The 12694-nt window shown below is 45.5% G+C and overlaps 1 protein-coding gene across 3 annotated transcripts in view; it reads right to left on the bottom strand.

Moving 5' to 3' along the window:
• Positions 1 to 12694, bottom strand: part of C5AR2 (complement C5a receptor 2) — a 28392-nt gene continuing 15698 nt past the window's right edge. For 2 of the 3 annotated variants that reach the window (XM_010586470.3, XM_064293900.1), the window contains exon 2: positions 1 to 5328. In XM_010586470.3, the coding sequence (XP_010584772.3) occupies positions 4300 to 5328 (1029 nt within the window). In that variant the 3' untranslated portion in view covers positions 1 to 4299. Of the gene's footprint in view, positions 5329 to 11212; positions 11310 to 12694 lie in introns of those variants that run through there. The other variant, XM_064293901.1, reaches the window with a different exon arrangement.

Below are 12694 nucleotides of genomic sequence, written 5' to 3'. Positions count from 1 at the left end.
TCAAGATTTTTTCTTTTAATTATCAAGGGAATTCTACATAAAATTGCACATACATACACTTGAAAACTTCCATGAAATTGATTCCTCTTAACAAAAACTAAGGCTACTGCAATAAAAGAGGAAACCAAATTTAAAAAGTACAAAATACAAAAAAAAGATACAGTTTACATCATCAAAGAATAACTTTTCATAATGGCACCTGGTTCCAAAGGATTAACGAGAGGATTTTTCCAACTTTTCAAGAAGCTGTGTAAATTGTCCCAGAGCATACATAATTCATTCTACAAGGCAGTCTAGGTCCGAATACTTCATGCATGAGAATTCTGAATAAAATACCAAGGAGTAAAATTTGTATTGTTGAGAGCTTGCCGTGTGTCCCTGTGTCAAGTAAAGCAAAAAGAGATAGCAAGTAAGAGGTTCCCGCCATCTGTAAGCTCACAGCCTAGTTGGAAGAAAACAAGGTATAGACAAATAAAGATATTTTGATTCTTTCCAAGTCCTGGAGTCCACTGAAAGGGTGGAGGAGAGACAGAAATGAAAGCGGCCCAGTTGTTGCCCTCAGGGAATTTACTGTCTTGCTGGGAATTTGTGTTCCAAAAACTTAGAGAAGGAAAGAACATTTCTTCCCTGGGAGGTGAATGAATGAATCAGGGAGGGTTCTCTAAAGGAGATGTCACCTGCCTGAGGCTTTCAAGGCAAATTTTTGTGGTTAAGAGCATAAGAGCATGGACATTGGAGCCAAGCAAACCTGGAATCGAATCCCAGCTCTACAATTTCTTCACTGCATAATTTTGGGCAAATGACTTCCCCTCTCTAAACCCTGGTGGTGTAGTGGTTAAGTGCCGTGGCTGCTAACCAAAAGGTTGCCAGTTCAAACCCACCAGGCGCTTCTTGAAAACTCTATGGGGCAGTTCTATCCTGACCTATAGGGTCACTATGAGTCTGAATTGAGTCAACAGCAACAGGTTTTGGCTATTCTCTAAACTGCAGCTTGTAAAATGAAGCACCTCACCCCTGCTTTCCTGGATTACTTTAAAGGTGAAACTATATAAAAAATGTTGTCCTGGAGTAATGACCCTGGGGTGGTTAATGTTACCTGTCAACTCGACTTGGCTATAATTCTCAGTGCTTTGGCAGACACTATGTATCCTCCCATTTTGTGACCTGATGTGAGCAGCCAATCAGTTGGAAGAGGAGTTTCCTTGGGGGTGTGGCCTGTGTTCATGCTATAAATGGATGTTCTGCAAAGCACACTCTCTTTAATTCTACATCTGTCTCATTATCCTCTGACCTCCAGTTCTTGGGACATGAGAATCCTCCGGCCTGCTGCCTGACCTGCAGATTTTTAATTGCAGCCCCTGCAACCATATGAGTCAGGAGAAGCCTCCAGCCTGCCGCCTGACCCATGGATTTGTGCCAGCTTCCACAATTGCGTGAGCCATTTCCCTGAAATAAATCTCTCTCCATATATTGACATACACGCTTCACTGGTTTGCTCCTCTAGAGATCCCAGCCTCCATACACAGGTGCCACTACTCTGTGACTTAAAAGACCTGGGTAGGTAAAAATGGGGCAGATTCAAGTGCAGCGCTATCTAATGGAATTTTCTGTGATGATGGAAACGTTCTACGATTCTGTGTTGTCCAATTTGGTAGCCACCAGGCACATGTGGCTATTGAGCCCTTAAAAAGTGGCCAGTGCAACTGAGGAATTAATTTATTGTAATTCACTGGAATTAATTTAAATTTGAATAGGCACAGACAGCTAAAGACCAAAATAATAATAACCCATTGTCATGGAGTCAGTTTTGACTCATGACAACCCCATGTGTTACAGAGTAGAACTGTGCTCCATAGGATTTTTTGGCTGTTATCTTTGTGGAAGCAGATTGGCAGGCCTTTTTCACCATCACTGGGTGGGTTCGAACTGCCAACCTTTTGGTTAATAGTTGAGTGAAAACTGTTCCGTGATCACCAGATTGGACAGCATAGATGAGAAAACGGATGTTCCGGGCAGTGGCACCAGGTTGAGAAAAGGCCCAGAGGCATGAAAATAGGGGTGGCATCCAGAGGGTGTGTATTAGTTTCCCGCTGCTCCCGTAACAAATTACCACAAACTTAGTGACTGAAGACGACACAAATTCATTCTCTTGGAGTTCTGGAGGTCAGAAGTCTAAAGTCAAGCATTCTGGAGGCTTCAGGGAGAACCTGTTTCCTTGCCTTTTTCAGCTTCCAGAGGCTGCCTGCATTCCTTGGCTCATGGCCTCTTCTTCACATTACCTCAATCTCTGCTTCTGTCATTACATCTTCTACTACTGACTCTTACTCTTCTGCCTCCTTCTTGTAAAGACCCTTGTGATGACATTGGGCCCACCTGGATAATCCAGGATAATCTCCCCATCTCAAAATCCTTAATTCAATCACATCTGCAAAGTCCCTTTTGCCATGTAACATATTCACAGGTTTGGGGGTTTAGTATGTGGATCTTTGGGGGCCATTATCCAACCTACTGCAGGTTTTAGCAGCTAGAGCATACGTATGCCCTGTGGTGGAGAGAAAACTTAAATATCAAGCTAAGGAGCTTGGATATGGCCTTTCCTTCCAAATAAAACCAGTTACCATTGAGTCGATCCTGATTCACAGAGACCCCATGTGTGTCAGAATAGGACTGTGCTCTCTAGGGTTTTCAAGGCTGTGACCTTTCAGAAGCAGATTGCCAGGCCTTTCTTCTGATGCCCTGCGTGTGGGTCCAAATTGCCAACTTTTCGATTGGTGGCCAATTGCTTAACCATTTGCACCAGCCAGGGGCTCCTCCTTCAAAACAGATGCTTGAAATATAATTATGTTTTATCAACTGAATATAATATATGGAAAATAGAAATATACGATCAGAATTTAGATTTGGAGAAGGAAGTTTTGAGGATTACTTCCTTATTAGATGGCCTTTATTATTTTAATATTCTATGTGTAACAAAAGTTTAAATGCTCAAAAAGAAAAGATGCTCAATCTGCCAACTTCTTATAGCCTCTGCTGCTATTGCCCTGGTCCAAGTCATCATCACCTCTTGCTCGGACCATTGCAGTAGCCTCTTCATCTGGCACCTCACTTCCACACTTGCACCTTCCATCTCCCCACAGTCTAGTCTTCACCAGCAACCAGAGGGAGCCTATTAAAACCACTCCTCAGAATAGGGTTGCCAAATTTAAGGGGGGAAAAAGATGACAGAATACCCAGTTAAATTTGAATTGTAGTTAAACAAGATAGAACTTCCATGCCAGCCAACGCACCTCACGCATAGCCACCACCCGTCTGTCAGTGGAGGCATGTGTGTTGCTATGACGCTGAACAGGTTTCAGTGGGGCTTCCTGACTGAAACAGACTGGGAAGAAAGACCTGGCCATTTACTTCCAAAAATCAGCCAATGAAAACCCTATGAATCACAATGGTCTGATCCACAACTGATTGTGGGGATGATGCAGGACTGGGAAGCATTTCGTTCCATGTGTATGGGTCACCATGAGTCAGGGGCCAAATCTATGGTGGCTACCAACAACAAATGGTCCCAAATATCTCATGGGACATATTTATACTTTAAAAGTATTCATTGTTTATCTGAAATTCAAATCTAACTGGGCGTCCTGTATTTTATCTAGCAATCTCAGCTCAGAACCCTCCCAGTGTTCCCCAAAACACTTGCTATGACCTAGAAGGCTGTAAAAATCTAGCCCTTTCTATATCTCTGCTCTCATCTCATAGCATTCTTCCCCTTGGTCATCCTAGGCTGTCTACACTGGCCTCCCCACTGCTCCTGAAAGAAGCCAAGCGCATTGTGCCTCAGGATCTTTGCACTTGCTCTTCCCTCTACTTGGAGAACTTTTCCCCCAGATTTCACCATGGTTCCTCCCTCCTTTCCCTTTATCAGGTCTTGGCTCAAATATCATCTTCCCCAAGGGGCCTTGCTTGGCTGGGCTATATCCCTGCCCCAACCCACCCTCACACTCCTTTAGGGTTCTTAGCACTTATCACCACCTGACGTATTCTGCATGCCTTTGTTTGATTACTATCTGTCACTATCCACTAGAATATCAGCTCCATGAGGGCAGGGATTTGTGTTCGTTTTGTTCACTATACTGTATCCCCAGTGCCTAGACAGGGCTTTCCACATAGCAGATGCACAGTGAATGATTGTTGAATAAAGGAAGGAACAAATGAAGACATTGTTGAGCCCCTGGATCCAGCTATGCCTGAAGCCAGTTTTGTGAAATGGGATCAAATGATACAAACCAGTTTCCCTCTAACCTACACTTCTATCTCTGAGACCGGGCCATAGCTGGTGGATTTCTTGCTGACCACGCTTTCATCCTTGCTCTGGGACTCCCTCAAGGCCCAGCGACATGCTGCTGGCAGTGACTGGCGGAGTCGTGCCCGCCCAAAATACAGGAAGAGTGTGGGATTGAGGCAGCTGTGAGCAAGGGCAAGGCCTATGACCAGGGCCTCACCCCTCTGAGCTCTGGCCAGGAGCGTGGAATGGGGGGCGGCAACAGCAAGGACTAGCCCCAGCACATGGTAGGGGGTCCAACAGACAAAAAACCCCACCACAATGGCGGTGCCCAGTGGCCAGCGGCATCGGGCCACATTGCACATGACGGCACCATGGCAGCCGGCCACGACCAGCAGTGGCCCTAAGAAGCCAGCAATAAATCGGACAGCAGTCACCATGCCTTCGGCTGTGGCTGAGCCACCGTAGTCCACCACGCACTCCAGCCGGGGTGGAAAGTGTTCCTCATACAGCTGGCGGTAGATGGCAGAAGGTACAGTCAACAGTAAGGCCAGGGCCCAGGCTGCCGCACAAGCTGCCCACACCCTGAGTGGCCGCCTAGTGGCAGCCCCCCAGGCAGGCCTGAAGGCCAGCAGACAGAGGTCAGCACTGAGGGCAGCCAGGAGCAGAACGCTGGAGTACATGGATAGCAAGATGACAGAGGGCAGAACGCGACAGCTCACTGCCCCGTATGGCCAATGGCCTTCGAGGGCAATGGGCACCGCCAGAATGGGGAGAAACAAACAGCAGAGCAAATCGGCCACGGCCAGGTGGAGGAACCAGGTGGCCCCAATTCGCTGATGGGCCTCCTTCCCTGTCACCCAGGCCACCATGGCATTGCCTGGTACGCCCACGAGGAAGACCACAGCATACAGCAGGAGCGGCGCCGTGCGGAGGAAGTCAGAGGTAAGGCAAAAGTCATCTAGGCAGTCCACAGGGAGATCAGGAATCTCACTGTAGTTCTCATAGTCGTAGCTGAGAGACGTGTTCTCCATCCACGTGCTGGACACCTGTGTAGGAGAGAAAAACCGTGAACCTCAGTGACGGAAATGAAGGTCCTTGGAATCTTGAGGGTAGGAACCCCAGCCCATTAGCCTCTTAGAAACTAGAATATTACAATGATAGAGCCCCAGAGCATTAGCTTCTTACATGATTCCGTCTTGGATTATAGATTATTATATTAGAACTCGAGCACATTGTTGTTAGGTGCTGTTAAGTTGGTTCCCACTCCATGTTCAGATAGTCCCCGACTTATGACGTACACACTTATGACTAATAGCACTTATGACTGTCTTTTTTTTTTTTTTGTACATCTTATCATTAGTAGACTGGGCCCCTGGTGGCACAGCGGTTATGAGCTCGACTGCTAACCAAAAGGTCGGCAGTGCGTATCCATTAGCTGCTCCTTGGAAACTCTATGGGGCAGTTCTACTCTGTCCTATAAGGTCACTATGAGTTGGAATTGACTCCACGGCAACAGGTTTGGTTTGGTTTATCATTAATAATATGTTCTGCCTACAATGTTGCAGCGTGTAATTTGCTAATGTTATCATTCTCAGATGTTCACCCCCAGATATCGAATGTTATGATATACTGTTCAAAACACTGCCGTATGGCAGGCTATGAAAACTAAAAGAAAAAGAAAAGAAGTACTTGATTTACGTCAGAACTGGCTTACGACAGAGTCATTGGGACTGAACTCTTTCTTAAATCTGGGGCTACCTGTACAACACAACGAAACACTGCCTGGTCCTGCACCATCCTCACAATCGTTGTAATGCTTGAGTCTATTGTTGCAGTCAGTGTGTTGATTCATCTCATTGAGGGTCTTCCTGTCTTTCACTAACCCTCTACTTTCCCAAGCATGATGTCCTTCTCCAGGGACCCGTCCCTCCTACTATCATGTTAGAGTATTGGAATTCTACAACACTAAAATATCAGAAGGCAAGTTCAACAGCAACTTGAAAGAGGAGATAGGAAACTTAGGGGGCAGTGAGTTTGTGTTAATGGTGGAGGAACAACTTGGAAAAGGTAGGTGAGAATCATTGTACAACTTGAAGAATATAACCAATGGCACTGAATTGTACGTGTAGAGGTTGTTGAATTGGTGTATGTTCTGCTGTGTATATTCTCAATAGCAACAAACCAGACAAGCTCACTGTCATCGAGTTGATTCTGACTCATAAACCAGGGCTTCTTGAACAACAACAAAAATAAATCATTTAAATAGATACACAGACAGACAGATAGGTAGGTAGATAGACACCACCACTCATCCGTCAGTTCATCGTACTGTGGAAGCGTGCATGTTGCTGTGATGCTGGAAGCTATGCCACCAGTATTTCAAATACTGGCAAGGTCACCAGGTTTCAGCAGAGCTTCCAGACTAAGACAGACTAGGAAGAAGGACCTGGCAATCTACGTCTAAAGATAACTGGCCAGTGAAAACTTTATGAATAGCAGCAGAGCATTGTCTGATATAGTGCTAGAAGATGAGCCCCTCAAGTTGAAAGCACTCAAACTATGACTGGGGAAGAGCAGCCTACTCAAAGTAGAGTTGACCTCAAGGATGTGGATGGAGTAAAACTTTTGAAACCTTCATTTTCTGAGGTGGCACAACTCAAAATGAGAAGAAATAACTGCAAACATTCATTAATAATCGGAATATGGAATGTACGAAAATTGGAAGTTGTCAACATTGAAATGGAACACAATAAAGATCGATATCCTAGGCATTAGTGAACTGAAATGGACTGGTATTGGCCATTTTGAACCTGACAATTGTGCTGGGAATGACAACTTGAAGAGGAATGGCATTGCATTCATTATCAAGAAGAAAATTTCAAGATCTATCCTGAAGTATAACACCGTCAGTGGTAGGATGATATCCATATGCCTACAAGGAAGACCAGTTAATACGACCATTATCCAAACTTACCTGCCAACCACTAAGGCCAAAGATGAGGAAATTGAAGATTTTTTTACCAACTTCTGCAGGCTGAAATTGATCAAACATGCAATCAGGATGTATTGATAATTACTGGTGATTGGAATGCAATAGTTGGAAACAAAGAAGGATGGCTAGTTGGAAAATATGCCCTTGGTGATAGAAATGATGCCAGAGATCACATGATAGAATTTTGCAAGACCAATGACTTCTTCATTGCAAATACCTTTTTTCAACAACAGAAACAGCACCTATACCTTGGACCTTGCCAGATGGAATACACAGGAATCAAATCGAATACATCTGTGGAAAGAGATGATGGAAAAGCTCAAAAGCATCAGTCAGAACAAGGCCAGGGGCCGACTGTGGATCAGACTATCAATTGCTCATATGCAAGTTCAAGTTGAAGCTAAAGCAAATTAGAGCAAGTCCATGAGAGCCAAAATACAAACTTTAGTACATCCCACCTGAATTTAGAGACCATCTCAAGAATAAATTTCATATATTGAACACTAATGATCAAAGACCAGATGAGTTATCTGGCCAGCTGACCGGAAGAGAACCACATTTATGCCCATTCCAAAGAAAGGTGATCCAAATGAATGCAGAAACTATCGAACAGTATCATTAATATCACACGCTAGTAAAATTTTGTTGATGACAATTCAAAAGCAGCCTGCAGCAGTACATAGAGAGGGAACTACCAGAAATTCAAGCCAGATTCAGAAGAGGACGTGGAACTAGGGGTATCATTACTGATGTCAGATGGATCTCGGCTGAAAGCAGAGAATACCAGAAAGATGTTTACCTGTGTGTTATTGACTAAGCAAAGGCATTTAACTGTGTGGCTCACCACAAATTATGAGTAACATTGCAAAGAATGGGAATTCCAGAACACTTAATTGCGCTCATGTAGAACTTCTACATAGACCAAAAGGCAGTCATTCGAACAGAACAAGCGGATGCTGCATGGTTTAAAATCAGGAAAGATGTGCATCAGGGTTGTATCCTTTTATCATACTTATTCAATGTGTATGTTGAACAATAATCCAAGAAGCTGGACTATATGAAGAAGAATGCAGCATCAGGACTGGAGGAAAACTCATTAACAACCTGCGATATGCAGATGAAACAACCTTGCTTGCTGAAAGTGAAGAAGATTTGAAGCACTTACTGATGAAGATCAAAGATTACAGCCTTCAGTATGGATTATGCCTCAACATAAAGAAAACAAAAATCCTTACAACTGGACCAATAAGCAGCATCACAATAAATGGAGAAAATATTGAAGTTGTCAAGGGTTTCATTTTACTTGGATTCACAATCAATGCCCATGGAAGCAGCAGGCAAGAAATCAAAGAACATATTGCATTGGGCAAATGTGCTGCAAAAGACCTCTTTAAAGTGTTAAACAGCAAAGATGTCACTTTGAGGACTAAGGTACACCTTACCCAAGCCATAGTATTTTCAGTCCTCTCATATGCATGCAAAAGTTGGATAAGGAATAAGGAAGACCAAAGAAAAATTGATGCCTTTGAATTATGGTGTTAACAAAGAATGTCGAATACACCGTGGACTGCCAGAAGAACGAACAAATCTGTCTGGGAAGAAGTAGAGCCCGAACACTCCTTAGAAGCAAGGATGGGGAGACTTCATCTCACATACTTTGGAGATGTTATCAGGAGGAACGAGTCCCTGGAGAAGGACATCATGCTTTGTAAAGTACAGAGTCAGCCAAAAAGAGGAAGACCCTCAAGGGTACGGACTGACACAGTGGCTACAACAATGGGCTCAGACATAACAATGATTGTGGACAACTGAGCAGTCTTTCGTTCTATTGGTACCTAGGGTTGCTATGAGTCAGAATCAACTCGATGACACCTAACAACAGTAGATAGATGACACGTCTATGTTGAAATTACAAACAGTGAGGGTCTCTATGAGAAGGTGATATTTGAGCAAAGACCTCAAGGAGGTGAGGGAGGGAGCCATACAAAGGTCTGGGGGTAGTGTTCCAGGCAGAGGGAAGGCAGTGGTGAAGGTCCTGAGATAGGAACAAGATGGTCGTGTTCAAGGAACAGCAGAGTGGCCAGCATCACTGGAGTGGAGTAATCAAAGAAGGGAGTGAAGAGAGGTAAGAACTGAGAGATGCTGGGGCCAGAACATATCGGGCCAAGTGGGGTATTGCAAGGACTTTGTCTTTTATTCCAAGTGAGATGGGAGCTATGGGAGGGGGCTGATTAGGTGAGCAAAGTGATCTGACCATCATAGCACTAATATTAATAATGGTTGCTGTTGTTATTACCAGTCGCCAAGGAGTTGATTCTGACTCATGGTGACCCCATGTGTGTCAGAGTAGAACTGCGCTCCATAGGTTTTCAATGGCTGTGATGTTTCTGAAGGAGCCCTGGTGGCACAGTGGTTAAAGTGCTCATCTGCTAACCAAAAGGTTGGTGGTTTGAACCCACCAGCCGCTCCGTGGGAGAAAGTCCTGGTGAGCCGCTTCTGTAAAGATTACAGCCTTATAAGCCCTATGGGGCAGCTCTATTCTGTCCTATAGGATCATTATGAGTTGGAATCGACTAGACAGCAACAGGTTTGGTTTTTGTTTTTTTGGAGATGGGAAGCCTGAGCAGCAGTTGCCCCAGCAGACCCAGGCTCTGCGAACCTGTGCTAGCAGTTTTGGTTGACTCTCTCGGTTTCCTCATCTGGGGAATGAGAGTCAACCCGGCGAACCTCCCTCACCGGTTTGGGGAGAGCTCGAGGAGTTAGTAGGTGTAATGCCCACATCACAGAGCAAGGGCTCATAGAGACAGCTGTGGGTAGGACTGGACCCAGGGGACTTGTCCCCACCCCGCACCACGTGAGAGTGACTAGCCTGCAGCCCTCTGCTGACTATTTATGAGCTGGCTGGCACTACCCAGAGCCCCAGCTGGCATTGACGCAACGACAGGAAAGGCAGAGAGGAAGTTGCGGCACTTGCCTCCCTCCCCTCCTCTACCCTTCCAGGTAGCAGCCAAGAGGCCAAGCCACTTTGTTTTTGTGTCTGAATTTTGGCACTTTGCTTTCATATTATTTTCCTCACCACAGTAAAATGCTGTCATGGGCTGAATTATGTCTCCCCAAAAATGTGTGTGTCAATTTGGCTGGGCCATGATTCCTGGTATTGTGTGATTTTCCTACATGTTGTAAATTCTGCCTCTACGACGTTCATGAGGGAGCATGGGTGGCAGTTAGTGAGGAAGGACTTGACCTACAAGATTGGACTGTCTTGAGGCAATCTCTTGTAATATAAAAGAGAGAAGCGAGCAGAGAGACAGGGGGATCTCATACCACCAAAAAAGAAGCACCGGGGTACTTCTGGCCAACATGGCACTATAGACAGAAGCACCATGCCATTTCTCTGCAGCAAAGACCCAAAAAACTAAGTAAACAGACAAACATCATTCCTGGAACCGGAAGTGCCTAAATGAAGAGATAGAGAACTCAGCCAAGCACCCCATGGAATTAGAAACTGACAGAGGACAGAGAGAGTGAGGAGAGATACGTGTGGAGGACCCCAACAGCTAACAGCACAGATCCACCATCTTGGACTCCTGTTGGGGATCGGCAGACAGGGAGCACGGGAAAGCAGCTTCCCAGAGCTCCCAGCAGGAGACAGGGTCACCTAGTAACCAACGATACACACTTTCCCACCCTCCACTCTCTCCCCGCTGCTCTACCTCCAAGCTCCCTGGCTGGCGGTGATGGCTTAGCTGGCCGGGAAGTGCAGCATCAGTGCCACTTGGATTTTCCCCACCCAGGTCAGAAATCAGTGGGCAGGGAGTACGGGAAAGCTGCTTCACGAAGTTCCCATGAAGTTCCCATGAAGTTCCCAGCAGGAGACCGAACACCCGGTAACAAGCAATATATACACTTTCCTAGCACCCGCCCCTTCTCCCCCCTACCTTAGGCCTCCTCTGCTTCCAGCCAGCCACAGTCTCTCGGCCTAGGAAGCAGCTGCTTTGGCCTCAGGCTACTTGGATTTGCCCTGCCCACACTGGCCAGGCCCCTGAGCTGGTGTTGGTTTTTCCCGTCTCTTTTGGTTTCTTCTGTGCCTCCTACCACCTCCCCCTCCTTTCTCTGGAACACCTGGCTCCATGTGCCATCCTTGCTTCTTCTTGAAAGGCTGTGAGGCCATGCTCAACTGGGGAACCACTCCCCCAGCCCGTGACACCATGCTGGTGGGGTCCCTGGGGCTTCCCCCCCCTTGTTTTGCTTGTTTGTTTTCTTTTTCTTTTCGCAGCTTGGGAGCCCCTTCTGGCTGGAGTGCACTGCATGGTTTAGGAGCCACTCCCCTACTCTGTGCAGCCGCGTTGGTGGGATCCCCGGGGGCCTTTCTTTTTTTCTTCTTTCTTATTTCTTTTCTCTCTCTTTTTCCCTTTCTCTCTGTCTTCATTTCTCAATTCTTGTCTCTCTACACATCTTTTCCTGTCTCCTGAATACCTGGTGCTTTGTGACATCTATACCCCCTCTAGCCAGGCTATACTGCACACCTGGGAACCATTTCCCTGGTCTTAGCAGCCCCACCGGTGGGACTCTGGGACTCCTGGAGGCTTTTCTTTTCCAAATTTTTATCTAGTTTTTTTTTCTTTCTTTTTCCCTTTTTCTTTCCTTTTTGCTTTTCTCCATTTCTCGGTTTCTCACCTCTCCACTCCAACAGCAAGCTCCCTTAGTGCTCTTTTCTCTCTCTCTCTCTCTCTTTGTTTGCTTGTTTGTTTTTTGGCACCTGTTTTTCTCTCCTCTCTCTCCTCTTTTCCATACCCCTATTAGCACCAAATATCACAACCTCCCCCTTCTTTCCTGCCTACCTGCACCATGCACTGAACATCACACCTCCAAGCAGCACAGGCACTGCCCAACACTGATTCCTGGCCCTCCCTGTCAGCCCTAGTACATGCCATAAACAATCCACCCCAGCCCCTCTCCTTCAGCTGGACCTGCCCTGCTGCACCATAGCTGAATGACTGGCCCTGCCCATTGGACAAGGAGGTGAAAAGTATGGTGATTACAGATGAGCAAACAACAAAAAACGCACAGCCCACCTGCTCAGAAACAACCGAATAAAACAAAAAAGCAGGATGAAACAAACAAATCTACAGTCAAGAAATGAAGAAAATGACTACTGAATATCCCAGAGACAGCAGACAATATAAAAACATGTAAAAAAAAAAAAAAAGAACAGGATGGGTCCAGTAGGTCTCCAAAATTAAACAACAGATGACTTTCTGGTGGAAGAAAAGGCACTAGAACTACCTGACAGGGAATACAAATGTCCGATATTCAGAATAATCCAAGAGTTGAAGCATAAAGCAAACAAAAATGAGGAAAAAATAGACAAATTTTTGGAAAAGGCAGAAAAATTCACGGAAAATACAGACCAAAAAATG

This window comes from Loxodonta africana, chromosome 11, assembly GCF_030014295.1.
Source record: "Loxodonta africana isolate mLoxAfr1 chromosome 11, mLoxAfr1.hap2, whole genome shotgun sequence".
NCBI lineage: Eukaryota > Metazoa > Chordata > Mammalia > Proboscidea > Elephantidae > Loxodonta > Loxodonta africana.
The sequence above is the reverse complement of the archived record's forward strand: the minus strand, read 5'-3'. Positions and strand labels throughout refer to the sequence as shown.